This window comes from Mirounga angustirostris, unplaced genomic scaffold, assembly GCF_029215605.1.
Source record: "Mirounga angustirostris isolate CCGP_5_RB_7025 unplaced genomic scaffold, mMirAng1.0.hap1 SCAF_13, whole genome shotgun sequence".
In the NCBI taxonomy this organism is placed as follows: Eukaryota; Metazoa; Chordata; class Mammalia; order Carnivora; family Phocidae; genus Mirounga; species Mirounga angustirostris.
Window position 1 is genome coordinate 98,228,184 of NW_026991721.1, and position 19,799 is coordinate 98,247,982.

Consider the following 19,799-nt stretch of genomic DNA (forward strand, 5'->3'; position numbering starts at 1 on the left):
GAGGACAGAAGACTGAAATTGAGGGGTTAGCAGGACCACGCTCGCTCAAAAGGCGCTAGGAGAAGAGTTTTTCTTGCCTTTTCTGGCTTCTGGGAGTCCCAGATATTCCTTGGTTTCTGGCCGTGTCTTTCTAGTCTCTTGCTTTGTCTCAACACGGTCTTGTCTTCCCTGCGTGTCTCTTAGACGGACACTTGCTGTTGGAGTTAGTGCCCACCCAGCTAATCCAGAACGGTCTCATCTCAAGATCCTGAATTTGATTACATCCACAAAGACTTCTCTTTCCAAATAAGGTCATATACGCAGGTTCCGGGGCTAGGAAGTGAGCCTGTCTTCTGAGGGCCACCGTTCAGCCCACCGCAATCGCTATCACATGCATACATTGCCTGAGCAAAACAGGGGCCAGGGAAAGGTATAAAAAGTGGCTTCTAGGGCGCCTGGGTGGCTCAGTTGGTTAAGCGACTGCCTTCGGCTCAGGTCATGATCCTGGAGTCCCGGGATCGAGTCCCCCATCGGGCTCCCTGCTCGGCAGGGAGTCGTCTTCTCCCTCTGACCCTCCCCACTCTCATGTGCTCTCTCTCATTCTATCTCTCTCAAATAAATAAATAAAATCTTTTAAAAAAAAAAAAGTGGCTTCTAATCGCTTCTCCACCTTGTGGCTAAAAGTAAATGTAAAAAGTTGCTTCTAAGACACTAATCCCATTCCAACCTTTTCTTACTCTGTGAGTTTGGCTCAATTTAACATTACATAATGCAGGTTTTTCTTGTTAATTCATTTCATCTCCATCATTATGTAGCTTCATTATGGGCATCATGCTTATAATTTTCATATCACTAAAACTATTGTGCTGTAATGTCCCTATAATGGGAAAACAGAAATGATCAGATATTATCTAAATTGGCAGATAGTAGATTTCTTGTGACTTTGTTAATATGTAATTCATTTAAGCAAACTTAATATCCATTAACTTCCCTTGTAGGGGCCCATTAGCTTTAATAATACATTAACTCCTTTGTGAAACCTGAGTAGACATTCACCCAGTCCCTGCCCCTAAACTCTTTCAGTGTCCCCAGAGTATCTTCCAAATAGAATATAGCCCCACCCACCTATGAAATTACACTCACTCCCAAATGCAAAATATTTTAAGCACTATACCTCCTACCTCTTGGAAGACTTGATAATGATCTTTATAAGCCTTGTCTTCCATATTCCGTAGGTTCAAGAGAGATTTGTCCTTCTAAGAACAAGGAATAAAGCTGCATATCTGAATCCATTTGACTTCAGTCTTAAGAGTACTGCTAGCCCTCAACCACAGGGAAGTGACCAATGCCTTCCAAAATGAAGACATACCTGTTGATCATTTTTAACTCTAACATGGCACTGTTGCAGGGTTCTTGTCTCACAGAGTTGAAGAATGAATCTTGCAGGCAATAGGGTGATGGAAGTGGAAGTTTCTTAGGGGAAGGTGAGAACAGAAAGGAAAGCTCCCTAGAGTGAGAGGGGTCCCCGATGGGTTGCCACTGAGGGCTTTTTATGGTCAGTCTTTTATAGAAAACTGACCAGGGAACTTGGTAAATACCTCATCTGTAAATTTAGGACAAACAAGGTGGATTTGTAAATATTATGAAAATATTGCATCTATATTTAGAACAAACAAGATAGATGTGTTATATTTCCTTCTTTCTAGTTAATTTCTTGTCTATAATATTTCTCCACATCTGGGGTTTCTGTGAGCCTGGTTACAGAGCCCCCTACCTGTCTCTCCCTACCTAGCCTCGCCTGTCCCTTACTCAGCACCTTTTTATGGGAAACTATTGTTTTTTGTTTTTGTTTTTGTTTTTATCCAAAGTGAGCCACACAGGCATTTTCTTCTTGATACTTCATTTTTTTCGGAATGTATATAAAGAGAAAGTCTTTTTACATAAAAGAAAATTAAGAGTTGCCAACCATTATATTAATCTGAATAGGAATTGAGAGTCTTCTTTGGCTTCTTAAATAAGACTGGTGCTCAAGAAAGTCACCAGACAGGGCATCTGGGTGACTCAGTCGTTTAAAGCATCTGCCTTTGGCTCAGGTCATGATCTCCGGGGTCATGGGATTGAGTCCCAAGTTGGGCTCCCTGCTCAGGGGCAGTCTGTCTCTCCTCCCACTCGTCCTCTCAATCTCTCTCTCTCTCAAATAAATAAAATCTTTTAAAAAAAGAAAGAAAGAAAGAAAATAAGTCACCTGATCATTCACTACGCTCCATTCCTGGAGTGCTACTAACAACTTGGCAGAGTCAGCTAGGAATTCCTTAAGTAGCTTCTCCAGACACGACTGGAATCCTCTACCTCATTTCCTACCAGCTTTACTCTCCTGGACACCAGCAGCTCTGCCATAACAAGAGCCTTCTGCCTCTGAAGCCGAAGGCGCTTGGTCCTTGGGCGCTAAGGCTTTGTTGGTCGTTGGCTCGCGCCAGTGGTTCAACCCCATCCCTCTTATGGCTCTCTCTGTAGACGAGCAGCACCGCGTCTTGATGGCAATGAGAAGAGATACTTAAATACATGAGATTCAGCAGCCAGTCTGCATGGATGGGGAATCATTTTGGATACTTTATGAGGAGTATTAGACCCTCATTTTGTAATTGGTCCAAACCCTTAGCATCAGCATTTCTTAACCTTCTTAAAAACCCCTTTAAAAGTCCCATAGACCTGGAGAAGATGAACAAAATCACATACCACCATGTTTTGCTTCCAATGTAAAGAGTCTGTTTATCCTACAGACTTCTAACTTCATTTATTCGAGGACCAGTTTTCCCATGTCCACAGATGATCCATACTCTTCGTGCATTTAGAATTTGTCTTTAAGTCACTTTATTGCTTTTCCCTAACAAAGGCCTGTGAAAAAATATCAAATTAGGCATTTTATTTTGCTATGTGTGTTATGCTTAATAAATACATCAAAATAAATACATAAGTATTATTTTTAATGTCCTTTTCTTTGCTACCTAAAAAGATTTTTTAATAATATCATTTATAAGCATTAGGTTATTACCAGGAAATACTGAACTGGTCCGTGGACCTCAGATTAAGAACAGCTCTTTTCTGGGTAAATGAGACTACCTTGGGGAACTCTAACCTGTTGGAACTCGTATTTGTTATACTCACTTGGTTCAGTCCTGGCCCATTTTGCTACATGAAGCCTTCTGGGAACCGCTTTCTACCTCATCTAAGACCAGTTGGCTATTAACCAGGATATGACCACAGTTACATGACAGACAATGGATTTGAGTTCTGTATAAACTACGTTCTTTTAAGAAGATATTTTTTAAAAAGGAAATAGCAAAGACCTACACTGTATATTGTTGAACAGCTTACTTTAAATCTGACAGGGAAAGGAGGAGAGGTAAACTGGAGAGCTGTCATGTTGCCTAGAAGACAAGGCTTGAGCTATAACTTGGAAATGCTTTTGTCTTGTGGATTTAAGTCCTAATTAATTGAACACAGAATTTTGCAGTGTTTGTTTGTTAGGACCCTTATTTGTGGTACCAGGAGAAATTGTTGTGCCCAATTATGTGAAAAATCAGCCAGATGTGTATGCTGTCATACTTTTAATAATCTTTAAGTTGGTGGTGAGTACAGATATTAATTGTGTAGTATGCATTGAAGTGATTAACATCAATGTAATTTATCATCTGGAGATTTCTGAACATAAATAAATGAGTTGTTTTGCTCAGCAAGGTGTTGACCCCTTCAGAATTAGTGAATTAAAGCCCCCCCCTCTTTTTATTATAAATATGAAAGGCACCACAATCAGCCAAGTGTTCAGTTATTTGATTTTCTGGGGCATTAGCCGCTCTTGTTTGTGACATTTCCCTGTTGGGTGCTCGTTTGCAAGCTCATTAATAAGGTTTTCTCATAGGAACATTGCTGGGAATGAAGAACATACAGTAGGCCTCTTAGTTTTCTGGCTTTCATTGTGAGGCTCAGCAAGGCTACAGCAGTGGTGACACATAGCTCGGTGTTTAAAACAGAAAATAATTATGCACGGAAGCTGGAATTCAGAGCTCTCCCGCCTTAGATGTTAGGCAGAGGACAGTTTGGCCTTTTAATGTCCTGAGCTCGATGACCCTAAATTCCTTCTGTGCGTTTTTTTTTTTTTTCCTTCCACATGTCTGCGTGCGTGGCGTTGCTCACATTTACAACATGGTTGATTATAGCGGAGTTAGTGGAGTTTCAGATCTGAAGGAACGCACTCCTGTCAAATAAAAGCCTGTTTAAAGGAGAACAGTTCACTGTCTGCGCGTTAAAAGAAAACTGTTTAAATAGCATCAAGGTGGCCACACATAGCGACGTAAGCTGGGAATTCAAAGAAGAGCTGTGACCCTCAGTATGAAATTCAGATCGCTGTGCAAAGTGGGAAAAGCCTCACTCTGGACTGAGGTGAATCCGAAGCTCTTGGATGGCTGCTCTGTGTCTTTTGCTTTCCCCCATCACAGCCTTGCTTCTTTGAAATGGTTTGCAAAAATCCTCATCTTGTGAGGGTTTTGTGTGTGTGCGTATTTGTTTAAAAAAGAGAGAGAGAATGAGAAATTGAGATGAGTTTGAAAGGGAGAATGAAAAAACACAGACTCTAGAAATGGATGTTTGAATACCTTCCCTTCTCCAATTATCATCTGATGGTTAATCGTGTACATAGGCATCATTTTCAAAATGAGTTTTATTGACTCCATATAGGCAGATATTTTGTAAATCCATTTTCCTGTTCACCTAGGGTCCGGAGAAGACTGGATTTCTCCTTTCTTTCCCTCAGTTGGGGGAAAATTGGTCATTGAGGGGATGATCAAAACCTGTTCTCTATCTATGCCAAAATAAATGTTTTCTCTGGTACCGACAGTGCCCTGCAGTGAAGGAGGGAGAAAAACCTGGAAATAGGAAAAGCTTTCCTGCTTGGAGTGGAGGATAAAACCTCGTTTCCCAGAGCGGCTCCTGTATCCATCCTCCCCTCATCATTTCTGTTCCCAGATTATATTCTTCAAAGCATAATAGCTGGCGTTCCCCCGATTTGGCCTGTTTCTCTCTGATCTCCAGGCTCGCCTTTGAACAGAATCCCTTCTTCCTCCCACTCTCCCTTCCTTTTATTTTTTTTAAAGCAACGAATTGAGTTTCGGGGAAGTTATTTTGGTATTTGTTATTCCTCATGGAGACTCCTGGACTCAAATGAATGTTTGAGCTGTCATTTGTTGGGTGATCACAGGGCAGGGGCGGGGCCACAGTCCTGATATTATTAAAATACTCTGGAGCTTGTTCATGGAGCATGTTGCAGCACCAGAGGGGGCAGGAGGTGAGGGACCAATACTCAAAAAACAAAGAGTAAGTTTCGGGCCAGGACTGTTATGAGCAAGATTTGAGTGACGTGACCGGTCTCAAGAGAAAGCCACCACCTCTGTCTCCTCGAGGCAACTCGGCAGATGGAGGCCTCTTACTAAGGATGCTCGGTCCACATCTCACTGTCTGACCTGTTGTATTTGGGGAAGGTATGTCTCTGTGGCTATGGACATTGAGCATTTCCACTGTGAAAGGAGTCTTCTCATGGTTTTTAACTCAAGGTCACATTTCAGTTCTGTGGAAGGTTAAATGGTTGTGAAGTTAAAATCCGAAAATCGAAAACGAGTGGTCAGACAACATCCTTTATGATTTCCCCGAAGATCCCACCTTAGAGATACACCAGAAATGCTAAATAAATGTGTAGTGAAAGGGAAGCATGTAAATCAGAACACCTGGGCTGAACCTCAAATTTGGGGAGCTGGATTGACCTTCCAGAAGAATAATACAATTATATTTTGTGCTAAGGGCTGTTGAAGTGATTCAACAGGGAGGCCGTGAGATTGGAGTAACTCTCGTGCCTTGGGGAGCCCACAGGAGCAAAGGAAAACCTCAACCAAAGTCCCCAGGCTCCCAAGAAAATGAAACTGAAGCCACCACCAATCACAAACAGCCAACTAGGCTTTCCCCAAATAAGGCAACTGCTTAAGCCACAGCCAATCAAATAATGGCCCTTGCTTTCCTTCCCTGTCTTCTCTGTAAAAACCTTCCCCTATAGCTCCCGTGGCTGGAGCATTTTCAGTGTGGTGTTGCCCTATTCAAATCATGGATTTTCAAATAAACTCTCAAAAATGTTACTGTGCCCAGTTTATCTTTTAACAAGGTTAAGATGTATTCATGAGCTGATTTTTTTTTTTTTTTTTTTTTTTTTTGAGTCAGTAGCAGAGCGTGGAGTAGGAGTCCACGCCCTGGTATTTCTCCAGCTTCTCATGCATTCATTCACTTGGTAAGCAAGTATTGAGGGCCTACTGCATGTGCTGGGCGCCAGGATACAAAAGACTCAAAACTTTTGTTCTTACAGAGCTGACTTTCCCATGGAGAAAATCATGCTGTAAGGCTTTTCCCATCCAGCATTCACTTCTGATTTTAAAGATTTCTCAAAGATAGGGAGGAGTGTATGAGTGTGCCGCCCATTTCAAAAAGCACTGGAAACATAATTTTCTGTTGCAACATCACAGAATAAAATTTGCTTTTCAGTCTCCACAGAACTACTTGCTCGTTGCAACAGGCAGGAATTGCATTCTGCTGCAGTGATGTGGCAATGCTTGTTGGTCCCGCATCTCCCACCAGGTTTGACTCCTCCTACTCCTCCTGGAGGACGGTTGTAGTGCTCCAGTTCCTTCAACAGATGCAACAGCAGGAGGTCCTTCACCTTGCAAACAAACAAAATAAATGGCAGTGAGAATTATTCATGAATGTGTCATGACATTAGAAAGCAAACCTTTTGCAAGATGTGGAAGTCCTCTGAAAGCTCGGTGTGACTGTTCTCGAACCCCACGCAGTCACCTCCTGCTACCGGACACTGTCTTCCTTCGGTGCAAAGCTGGCCTCTCCTGGCAATCCAGGCAGCCGTATCGTGGGGGCTGAGTCTTGCCTCGAGCTCCAGAAAACCCCTAATACTCACCAAATCTCAGGTTAATCTTTGCATGGTCGTGCTCCTCCAAACTGCAGTAATCCTCCATGATTGACAAAGCCCCTTCAGTTGAGGCCTCCCCACCTGAATGCGCAGGCGCTGACCCAGACTTCTCCCAGCCATTCTGATACGTCTGGGCACTTGCTGCCCTTGAGTTCTCCCTGGTCGAGGCCCTGAGACCATTAGCATCTGCTCCGCAGGCATCCAGTCCCGTTCTCACGGATTTTCGGAAATTAGACGGAATCTAAGTAAGGGCCACGAAGAGCCTGTGTCCCGAATGCAGTCACAGGAGCAAATTTGCACCCAAGCCCTTGGACCTGGTTGCACTTAGTGCATCAAAGGACATTGGATGCCTACATTCCCTGATTTAGAAATTCTTGGGGGTGGGGGGGTGTCAGGAGCCCCTGGGGTAATAAGTCTTGCGCTGGGATATCAGGCATCTTCCTCATGCCTCAGCTGTACTCTTACCTGGTACATGGGAAGGATGACATCCCAGGCAAAAGGAAACTGCAAAGTACCCTTTTATTTATTTATTTTTTTAATAAATAATTTTGAAAACCTGCTACGTTAGTGTTGTGATCTAGAGAGAAGGAGACGATGACTTTTCATTTACATAGGAAAGTGAATACAGGTTACAGAGTCTCGAGCTTCATCTTCTGGAAAGATCATAGAACGGGGTGCAAGGTCAGACGGGCATGAAATCAATTATAATCTGCCAGCAAGCCATTCTTAACCTCTTTAAGAGTTTCCTTTTATATATATTTTTCCCTTTATAGAGAGAGCAAAGTACATTTAAAGAAAGTCTCATCAAATTGGAATGTCTTTCTAATATTATTTTTTAATTGGTTGCTCCTGCAGTGTGACCCAAAGCCTCCTGGCATTTAACCCCCTGTGTGACTTTGACTAATGAATGAATTGTGTCTGCTCTAAGAGTCTTGCTAAATGTCTTTTATAGGGTTTTTAAAAAATTACAGTGTATTATGAAAACCTCCAATCCCTCGACCTAATTGATTGGCTGTTGGTGATGCCATCTCTATAACTGTAATTTTCCGTAAGTGCACAGACCTAAGTATTTTTCTTATTTTTATATAGCAGTTCCATTTTATAATGACATTAAGCCCTTCTGAGCGATACATTTCTAGGCAGTTATGGCACTTGGGTAGAAAGTGTCATCTGGCTTGTAGCCTTGTGCCTTACAACACCAGCCGAGGCGTAAAATGATCACCCAGAAAATGTACTGGGCCTTACCTCATTACTTACAAATAAATCTTGGAGTCTGGGTCTATTTCAGAAAAGCTTTGGTGGGTTATAACGTTTGATTTATGAACATAATTAAAATATAAATGATGAGCTTTGGGCTATTCAGTCAGCCATCTGGATTGTGCAGGATTTTGACATACTCACATTGTAGTCAGGATCTTCCTGGGCAAATTTAACCTCCCTGAGTTCTAGAGGTGCCAGTGGAATCCCGGGGTGTCTGGGCCACCTGTTGAGCGTAGATGGGTTCCTCTTTCGGGGCAAAAGAAGGGGATGGATCTTGGCACATAGATCACCTGTGTGGTTCGTGGGCTGGGTATGAAGATGGCTCAGCTGCCCCACAGTCAGATAATATGCATATAAATACTGCAGGTGTCAATAGAGGAGGACATTTTTCTGTATAATACAAACAAGATTAATGTTTACCTTCTCAGCCAGCTATTAAGGTAATTGGCAGCGGTACCCCTGAGTAGATGGTAGATGTTTCTCCAGGAACCTGAGGAGTAAATTGAGAAAATCCGTTATCAAAATTGAAGGTGCATTTTCTATGGCTTAGTAGGATTTTTTTTTAAATATAAGTTCCAGGTACAGCAGATCCTTAGCTTGCTCTTCCTAATTTCTGTGAGTAATTGGCAACTGGGAAACAGCCATTAGTAACATAAAAAAAGCATTTAACTAGAAGTCTGTGGTACTGAAGAGAGGCAAGAGTGGATTAGATTTTCAACACTCTCTTTATTATTAATGGAAGTTGAGCACGTAAAACCCTTCGTGCACTGTGCTGAAAAATATACCCTCTCTGTTTGCTTGTAAATTACACAAGGGGGAGAAAAAAAACGAAAAAACCTTCCACATAGGCCAGCAGGCGTCCTGCTTCTCCGTAATTAATGGGCGGAAGTCAGCAGAGCATGGAAAATGTAGTCCTTCTGTGGATCAGAGATTAACCTATAAGCAAATGTTACATTTCAGCCCAGATTTTGGGCTTTAAATTTAGCCTCACCCAGAATGGTTCCTAGGTAAGAATGACAGAGGTTTCCTGACCAGGAACCCCATTAAGTGCTCCTGTTTCTGAATGTGAAATTTAAGGGAGCGGGTCTGGCTGTTGGTGTTTTCAGTAACATAACCTTCTCCCGTTGCTTGCTTTATTTACTTACTTACTTATTTAATTTATTTATTTGTATCTTGTGTTTGTAATAAACTTCACCAGCCAGCTCTGTGTTGATGTGTTATACCACCAAAAATAATAGACTCGAGTATGTCACCCAATGGTTGTATTTAGCGTAAGCTATAGTCTAGAGCTCTCCCAGGAGGGTGGCCCACAGCTCTTGCTTCTACCCAGCAAGCCAGTCCTCATTCAAGGTCATCGTGTTTATCCTGTCTGTTTCTGCCTCTCTTTAGTGATGACTTTCCCAACCCATGACCAGTCCCTGGACACCTCCATGCCATTTTGCTCTCGAACGTTCCCTTTGCCAGCAAGTCCAAGAATAGAACTGTGTTACTTCGCAAGGGTCAGCTGGAGCTTTCGGGCCTGTTAACTTATGTCCCTTGGGCAACTGGCTTAGCTTCCCAGCAAGGGTTACCCATTCACAGCGTGCAGTGCACACTGGTGAACAAGAAGACGCTCCTGAAAGGTTTTGAATGCCACGCGGTTTTCAGAGACAGAAAGATCTGTGATGAGAGCGAGACTGTACCAATGTGTCTGGAAGGCAGCTGTCTCCCGAGAGGACCCCTTCGTGCAGCTTGTTTTAGCCGCGTACAGGTTGAGATCAGTTGAGCCCTGCCATATTTCTGATTTCCTTCTCAGTCCATAGGATGAATGTTAATGAGCTAAGCACTGCTTGTAAAAGGCCAAGGGGCTGTTGTTTAGGTGGTGTGATTGTCTGAGAAAGTAAAGTTATGGAAATTGTTTTGACCTTTTAGCCAAGTGATGTCTTGCCCTCTCACATTTGTTACTCTTGGGTACGTTTCCAAAAATACACATTTATAGAGCCGCTGCATTAAACGAGAAAACTGATTTAGGGATTAATAGCTTGTTAGTTCAGCAGAGAAAAAAAAAAAGTCTCCCAATTCCTTTCAGGTTTTATTTGTAAATGTATTTGTATGTGTTTCTAAGTTAATCCCAATCCCTTCTGGTTCCCTCCCTATGCCCCACACCTCCCACCATTCATCCCTTGGACCCAAACCCCCGCAAACTCCAAACATGGGTTTTAAGTAGCCAGTGGATATAATAAGAACCCCTGTGTCACTTGGCTAAGTACTTGACTGCCTTCAGAAGCTGTACTTGGTTTTAATTATGGATTGCCACTGGGAAATACACTTTTGAACCAGAAATCCCAACATTCGCAGGGCTGCCTCTCGTTAAGTTATCTCCACGACCTTGGACTGGCTACTTCATCCTCTGAGTATCAGTGTTCTGATCCCTAAAACTGGGCTTATTCCGCCACCAATGACAGTTCCTACCAGAGCCAGGCCCTCAGTACCTGTCTGCTTCCTTCCTTCTCGTGTATAGACATTGAGACATCAAAGAGTTTCGTTGGGACCACCAGAACCTCCCATTTCTTTATTCTCAAAGCCATTTGAGTGGAATTCAGAAGTTTAGCCTTTCCCATTTGAAATCTAGAGCGTGGAAGAGGCAAACTTATTAATATGCCTTGTCACAACATATTGTCACATAGTAATATATGATACATGATAAAATGTATCAATTCTGAGCACCACAAATATCTGTGGCTTCACCTCAGCATGAAGGCAAATGAATTTCCTTTAGCTTGAGTGAGTTTGGAGATAAACTTCAATGTAACAAAATGTATTTCACAGGAAATGTTTGATGTGGCGCAGTTAGCTTATGAATCTCTTATCTGTTCGCGGTTCACTCCTTGGAGTTATTAGTCAATTTAATTTGAGCAAATGCCAGGATTACTAACTAATTGGGCGGCTGTTAGTGCAGGCATGAGGATGGGGAGAGAGGGAGTGGTATGGGTTTGTGGCAGCATGCAAGTCTGATTTTTTGCCTGATATCATTTGCTAAACATGGTACTTTGTGTTGTTGTCGCACAGATAAGCCTCAAGTGCATATTCAGATGACTTACCCTCTACAAGGCCTAACCCGGGAAGGGGATGCGCTCGAGTTAACATGCGAAGCCATCGGGAAGCCCCAGTAAGTTCTGAAGGCCAAGGTTGGCAGAGGGTCATGAGCAGTAAATGTCACAACACGGAAATGTGCGTTCACAAGTCACCAGCCTGTCACCTGTCTCCTGCTGTAAAGGATGAGAGATATTTCAAGCACTAAGGAATATTCAGTGAAAAGGGGAATAAATACCTGTGGTTGGGTTCTTAATGGTCAGGATTGGGAGAAAAATGAAATGCCAGCTAAGATTGAAATCTCAGCTAATTCTATTTTATTATCATCAACATGATTGTCAGAACTATCTTCTGTCACAAAAAATAATCCTAATAATTTTTAGTATGCCCACAATCTCATGATGAATCTGCTACCTTCTGTGTTAATGTCTAAGCTGCTGGAAAGATGGTTTTCAGACTTAAATTAAGCCGCTGTGATTAGGGCCAGCCGTTGGAAAATGAATTTGCCCTACCTTGAATTTTGCTTCTCCTTCCCTCAAAGAAAAGTGACTCCTAGAAATATTTTTGTTAGTAAGGAATGGTCCCAGAGCTTTTTCTCAAGGAGTGTATGTACGCCATTGCAGAAGAGAAAGAACCTACTAACGCTCTTATTTTATGGAAAAGCACAAGGAAGCTGCTTCCCTGCCGAATGAATGAAAGTGAATTAGGGAAACCGCTGTATATCATCACTAATACAGGAAAAAAGCCATGTAGTGGGGCTGCTTTAGACGTCCATCCAGTTTCGCATGGGGAGAGGAGAGAATCTCCTCTTTCTAGGAGAGTGAAGATTGTCTTTAACCGTTTCTTACAGAAAAAACAATCCACGGAATCCTAAAATGGAACAAGTCAGTGTCGAGATAATAAGCCCTCAAACTTTGAGCGGTCCCCAGCAAAACAAAACAAAACAAAACAAAACAGCATTGAGCTCCCTCTGCTGTCCCTGTGGTATGATTTTTTTTTCCCTCAGAGTTTTTATTTTTATTTTTCATTTATTTATTTATTTTTAAAGATCTTTATTTATTTATTCATGAGAGACAGAGAGAGAGAGAGGCAGAGTGAGAAGCAGGCTCCCAAGGAGCAGAGAGCCCGATGCGGGACTCGATCCCGGGACCCTGGGATCATGACCTGAGCCAAAGGCAGACGCTCAACCATCCGAGCCACCCAGGCGCCCTCCCTCAGAGTTTTTATTAACCAGCCTGACTATCACAGTTTTCATGCTCTGAGCATCTTCAGGAAGCTTCCCCGAGATCTCTGGAAAGCACTGTCCCCGTTACTGCTAAGGCGTGATCTCTGACTAGGGACCGGGGAGCCAGACGGAGGCTGCCACCCGCTCTCTCCTACTTCACCCTGTGTCGGGCTTCCCTCTCCTCGGACTAGAATCTGCTTCTGTCTGTCCTCACACCATGTGCAGCTTTAAAGATGACCTTTAGGAGGTAGGAGGCGGTCTTGGTTCTGTTTGGCTTTTCCTCTGGTGTTGCCAAGTTACCTGGTTTGAAACCCTTCAAGCTTTGGTGGAGCAATCTTTTTCTCCTTGGAACACGGCAAAAGATGCAGATCTTTCTTTTTGTCAACTGTCTGGACTATGCCCTGGTTAGTGGCTTACCTTGCTTGCCTCAAAAAAAAGAAAAAAAAAAAATCCACTGGAGAAAAAGAAATTCTCCCAGACCCCTCGCCACTTGCAATACCTATATTCAGCCGTATTAACCACATTTACGGTATATGGCTTTGCTAAACTCTATTTTGTTTCTGTGGTTTTTTTCCCGTGAAGAAGGTACTGTGTTCAATTGAATGTGCCACGGGGACAGTAAATTACATGTTTCCTTCAGGACATTTACGGCAGAGGGTATTTGTTCCTCTCAGATCGGAACGGGTGTATGGTTGTGTGAGCAAGCACGCACTAGTCTGCTGCGATCCCTTCTAGCATATTACCTCTTTATTTTCTCAAGAAATTGCATACAATGAAAATGGTAATTTAACTTGCCATTAGATGTTGTGAATGTTCTCAGCACTTACCCCACTGATTGTTTCAGCTGTCAAGCAGCAGGATGTTAGATCTGATTGCTGGGCAGACCCATTTGCCATTGCCTGCAAGGAGCACATATGTAGGACTAATTTTTAAATAACTTACTGGGTTGCGATGACGAACCCATGTGTAATTAAAGAAAAATTGTAACTTCACATCCCATTTGAAAATTGGAATGCTACTCGACAGGGCTAACTTGGGTGTTCGCTCATCATTAAGCAATGGGTCTTTGGTCCTGTCGCCGCTCCTGGAGGTAGCCGTGGGGACCGACAGGAAGTTACTTCTGTGCCCGCGTCTCTGCTGCCCGTCTTTAAAATGAGAGTTTCAGGCACAATCATCCACGTGGCCCCAGTGTCACACGAGGTTGAGGGAGCCACCTTGGAGAACGCGCGTTTTAGACTCCGTGAGTTTGAAAGATACTTGGTGCGTGCGCAATTTCGGCTCTGGAGCATCTTGTGAAATTTGCTTTTCCCTGATGGACACAAACGTGGTACTTTAAATCCCTAAAACAAACGTGCCTCTGAGCAAGTGCCATAAGGAGCCCATGTGGAGATGCGCCCCTCAGTGACTGACCCGGACCCAGAAGCCTTGCCCTTGAGCCGCAAGGCTTGCAGGTGCATGCAGAGAGGGAGAGGGTGACAGCATGTGGGACTCGGAGAGACAGGAAAGCAAGGCATTTTGCAGAGGAACACATAGATAAGGTGGACTGGGTTGGGGGAGGCAGGTTATGGGTAGGGGTTAAGGGGAAAAGAAATGATTGCACATTTCCCGAATGAATAGAGGTGGTTTTTCCAACAGCAGAGGTCAAAAGAAAGCAGCATTCAGATGTGAAAGTCTGGGGTTTTTTTGTGAAACTTGAAATCCCTTTAAATATCACAAGCGGCTTCTAAAGCAAGAGTCTTGGTGTATTAGTAACCGTCAGAGTAATGCATGTATCACTAGCCAAGAATTTGCTGTTTTCCCCCTAATTAATGAGATGATTAACGATGGGTGAGCTCTGTCCTGTTTGAATTGGTGTGAAACCACACAGCAGGGCATAAAAATAGGGTGCATTGGTTTATTTACTGATTTGTTAAAGATGAATTGGAAATAATGAGACTCCTGCTTATGGTCTGTTGAAAGTTTTTCAACACCCTGATAATGTTTTGGTTTTTCTTTTTTTTTTTTTTTTAAGGTCTATTCCAAACAGACTTAGGGGGGACTTCACAACTGTAATTTTGTGAACTTAAACATGTCCTTAATCGTGTCACCTTACATGTGACTCCTGTAATGCGTGGGTGGGAAGCCGATGCCCACGTCTTGGTGGGAGATAATGAAGCAGCCTGTGTTCGTCCTCTTTCCTCTGCAGGCCGGTGATGGTGACCTGGGTTAGAGTCGATGATGAAATGCCTCAGCACGCCGTCCTGTCCGGGCCCAACCTGTTCATCAATAACCTAAACAAAACAGATAATGGTACATACCGCTGTGAAGCCTCTAACATAGTGGGGAAAGCTCACTCGGATTATATGCTGTATGTTTACGGTACGTGGAAGCTAAACCGGTCTTCTACTAGACACATTTACTTGTAGCTGCTGCTTGTGATCCCCTTCCAGAGCTTTTGGTCCAGTTGAAAACTGAAAGCACGTTTGTTTTCTTCAAGAACTTAAAGAAGCCTGGCCTGAGGTAGACCCCAGTGTCTCCACCTGGGAGGGCAGTGACTTTTCTTCTCTCCCTCTAATCGTGGGGATTTCCCGCTAGATCACAGTACCTGGTCATGCTGAGCAGGCGAGCTATGTCCTCAGGCACGAGCAATGGAGATTATGTTAGAAATAATGACTGCAAAATTCAGCCTTACCAATTAATGACTATTTAGCTCAGAAAGTTTATTCCCAATGGTATTTTCCTGTGATACCTCAGCTACCCTCTCTCCTGCTTTGATGAACAGAAGTATCCTATTTGCAGCATGAAGCTATAACATTCCCGAAGATGTTGCAAGCCGGTAAATACTTGGAGAAAAAATATAGGGTCCTTGGTAGCTACATAAACCACCACTAGCTACTCCCTTAGACACGAATGCATTTATTTTTAAATTTGTCTGTTTTCTTAATATCTTTTCACAGGACTTTTAAAGCGTATATTATCATGAATTGCATTCTCTAACAAGCAAATATTTATTGAGCATCTACTACGTGTCAGGCATTTTAGACTTTTTCCCATTTATATCTTAATGTCAGTTTTGCGTCTGGTGAATATTCTCTATTTAGTTGAGGAGTGCGCTGCCTCTCTAGCCTTAGGATCACAGACTGAGTCTCTTCTGTCCAATCGAAGTCCCTAGGTTGGTTTTATACCAGGAAGCATAGTCATCAACTGACATGACACGGAGTGAGTAACCACAGGCCTGAAAATTTCGGTATCTTATAAATATATGGATATGTGTGCACATTTCTTTCTTCCTGTTAGCCCTGTAAATTATCCAAGTATAAGTGTATGTGAATATACCCCTACACACATATAACCATACCTATGGAATATTGACACCATTATATCTTAGAACCTGGCCACTTTCCTTTTGAAGAAAACAGGAGTCGGTGTTTTTTGAGGACATAGAAGCATGTTTTATACCATATCTACTTGGATATTCAGATATAATCCTCATGATCTAATCCTGAGGTTTTAGGGGGGTTTTTTCCCCCTTTTAACATAATGCAGAATTATAGGATCATATCTACTCACCTGATTTGTAAACTTCTGAGATGTGTTTTCTGCATATGCTACCCATGTGGTCTGTGCCCTACACGTGTAAGGGCATTAATTCTCCCCAGTGGTTGAGGAGATCCCAGCGAAGGGGACAGCAGTCCTGTGTAGGTGCCAGGGGGTGCCCCGGGCCCCCTTTTCAGTTGACATGACACAGCCACCCTGTGCCTCAGACGGTTCACGGTCTGCTGATGTCAGGGGCTGGAAGGTAAATCTCTCTCTGTATGTGAGGGCTTGAGCCTCCCACGAGCCCCCTCCATTGCTGCCCCCCAGGTTCACGGTGGGTAAGAGCAGCAGCAAATTCCCACCAGTCTAGCGTATGCTGCCTTGACCCAGAAGACTAAGTTATCTGGGAAAACAACTCTGCTTTATCATCCCTCCTGTTGCCACCTCTCAAGACAAGAAACATTTTGTGGATTTGATGGACACAGAGGTCTCTGAAACCTTTGGGACGCCAGCTTACGGCTAGCGTTTGTTGAGCGCTCACTATGGCCCACTGTTGCACCTGCATGAGCACCTCGAACCTCCCCAGTAACCCCAGGGCGTACGCATTATCCTCATCCCGTGGTACGGATGACAGATGAAGCTTAGAAAGGTCACCTAAACTGCCCAAGTTCACAGGCTTACTATGTTTCCGAGCCATGACACTTCTGACTGCCGAGTCTACAGGGACATTTGTGTTTTACTTTTAGGGCCTCTAATTCCCACTGCTTCCCAGTAGGACAGTTGCCTCCCATTTGGATTTCACTCGCTGAAACATAGCGACCTACCTGTTCCCCCCCACACACACACACACACACACACACACACACCCCTCCCCAACCCTCCCCAACCCACAATGGCACACGTACACTCGTCCAGGGATCTCCTAGATCTACAGGATTCTACCTGCCTCCCTTAAGCTTGCCGGTAACACTGTCTGGAATGGCAGCTAGGCCAGCCTGAGGTGTTGCTCGTCCGTTAATAAAATATTCTAGCAATTTGAGAGGATGGCGAGTAGATTTTCTTTTCAAAGGTGACTTATTGTACTACTTCAGTCACGTTAAAAGTACTTTATGAACCAAGCGTTAACGTGCCTTTAAAATGTTTAATTCTCTGGAAATAACTCCTAGACTTGGAGAATCTAGCTGGCTAGTGCCTGAGCCCCATTTGATTTTGTTCTTTGAGCCTCTGTGTGTCAGATACCGCTCATTAGCTCCAACTCTGTATTTTCTTAAATATGGCCTCACGTTGCTCTTATTGCTAGAAATGATCTGAGCAGCGAGGTTATACCTGTTAACAGAATCTAATTCATTCAGGTCACTTGAGCCAGATGTGAAGGACAACAGTTACCCCGGTAGTGATGAAAATAATTCAAAGTGTGTGATTTTCAAAAAACGAAAGGGACCAGTGACCTTTCTTCTGAAGTCTCTGCCCTTGTTAGTCTGGCCCACCCCTTGTTCATAATCGTATTTTCAAATCACATTTCAAAAATGGACCTTCCGTTCCCCTTTGATTGCATTGTGGATATAACACATTTGTGCCAATATCTGAGAGGTAGGTACAGAAATAGCATTTCTGTGTATCAGGGGAAGTCTCCCAGGCACAGATGTTCCTTTCCAGGGATAAATATTGTAATTGAACCAGAACAGAGAAACCACATTAGCTGCCCACATGCTGGGCAGCAGGCACCTCTCTGGGTACAGTTGAGTTGGGCAGGAGAGGGCACAGGATGCCTTCAGAGCTTGGCTCGGGGGCCCTTGCCCCTCGCTCGGCTGTGTCTGTCCCAGCACCTGTGGCAAGGTGTGGGTGCGGCCACGTGACCTGCCAGGTCCCAGACTGCGTCCTCACCTGGGGCCTCCATGAGGAAGTGGCCAGGAAGCAAGACTGAACACACTGCCTGTTTGTCTAAAAAGGTGGTTTGAAATGACTTATTTAATCATTTCTGCTTCTTGGCAGACAGTGGGGTTTGTGTGTGTGTGTGTGTGTGTGTGTGGTTTTTTGTTTTTATTTTTGTTGTTTTTGTTTGAATTCCTTTTTGAGCTCCTGGTGAGGCTGCTTTAAATCGCTCGTGTCCACAACTTAAACGAGCACAGTCTCCTGTAAGACAGAACAATTTGCTGCTGATTCTTCTCCATCACATTCATACACTGTGCATGCGTGAGAGAAGCTGGCTAGGAAAATTAAAACCTCGGATTACTGATCGATAGTAGGAATCATCTCAAGCAAACCTTACAACCAGGCACCAAAATAGTGTTTTCATAAACTTTCAGGAAGTTGTACGAAAGCCAATAAAGGTACAGTATATAATTAAAGTTTTGATGTATTAATTAGACAATCTGAGAGCTCACTTGGAGATAAAAGGACACCAGATGTGTCAGGGAGAAAAAGTTGACATGCTTTAGATAAAATTTAAAATCAAAAGCCTTCAAATCGTCTTATGCTCTATTATAGCAGGATGATTGCTTAGTTCAAAGTCTTGCTGACAATTTAACACATTCAGTTTGATCATTTGGGCTCAGGATTTTCTTTTTTTCTCTTTCATATTTGCCCTTCCCTTGTCCCCCAAATAATTTCTGAGATGATAGAAGAATATACAATATATCATACATCTGACGGAGGGTCCCTCTGGGATTCCTGGCTTGGAGGGTCAAGCCCCATTTATATTTCGTCCTCTTGTTTGCAAGATGGAAGGCAGGCTTTTGGTCTTATCACTGCCATCCACTTAGGTCAGGCTTTTAACGTGAGCAAAGGCAACTGACGTTTAATATTTATAAGTTGTAAAATTTATTGACTTTTAAAAAAAATAAAATCTCAGTAAAATCTCACATGCCTGGAACTTGATATTTAGTGGTGACATTCTCTCTTCTTTGTATTTATTACGAGCATAGAAGTAGTTTTACTTCCCGCTGGGATGTATTGATGGGGAATAATGAAGTTACCTGTCATGGAGAGCAGGGAAGCAAGAGCACACTCATCCTTGGCCGATAGGAGCCCTTTCGCTGGAGCAGCGTCCTCTCCTTCTCCTTTCTCCCATCCGAAAAATCATAAAACGAAATGCCTCTCGGGCGCGGAGCTGGTTTACCCTCACCTTTGAAATCAGATTGGGGTGAGGGTGTCCTATTTTGACTTTCCCCCCCTTCTCTCCTTCACATTTCCTCATCCCTACTTCACTTCATTAATACAAATCTCTTTTCCTCTTTTCTTAGCTTTTCCAACTAAGGTTTTGGGTTATGATTACAAGACACAGATCTTCGGCAGAGGGGGGCGGCGGGGAAGCTCTTGGTTTCGGAGGGGGGTGTCATCAAACATCTCAATGTCCTCATGCCTTTGTTTTGTCATTACTGATCATTGTTGTGTTCAGCATTGTGGGTTTGATTTTCCTTTTTTTTTTTATCCAGATCCCCCCACAACTATCCCTCCTCCCACAACAACCACCACCACCACCACCACCACCATCCTCACCATCATCACAGGTACGGTACCTTCATTCCCACTGAAAATGTCCTGAATGTATATTGTCTTTCTGGTATGGATGCAAAGACACCGAGAAGTTCCCTTGAAACCCTTGGAATGTAATTGTTCCTTCATTTTGGAGCTTCAGAGACATTAGATACCTTGTTCTTAAGTTGAATCTTAAGGACCTCCGGAAATCTTTGAACATCCAGGCACTTAACCAGGAGATTAGATATTTTG

At 43.3% G+C, this 19,799-nt stretch overlaps 1 protein-coding gene across 3 annotated transcripts in view; it reads left to right on the plus strand.

Moving 5' to 3' along the window:
• Positions 1-19,799, plus strand: part of CADM1 (cell adhesion molecule 1) — a 323,782-nt gene that overhangs the window by 270,604 nt on the left and 33,379 nt on the right. For all 3 annotated transcript variants that reach the window (XM_045894983.2, XM_045894984.2, XM_054512280.2), the window contains exons 6-8: positions 11,306-11,405; positions 14,740-14,912; positions 19,505-19,579. In XM_045894983.2, the coding sequence (XP_045750939.2) occupies positions 11,306-11,405; positions 14,740-14,912; positions 19,505-19,579 (348 nt within the window). The remainder of the gene's footprint in view (positions 1-11,305; positions 11,406-14,739; positions 14,913-19,504; positions 19,580-19,799) is intronic.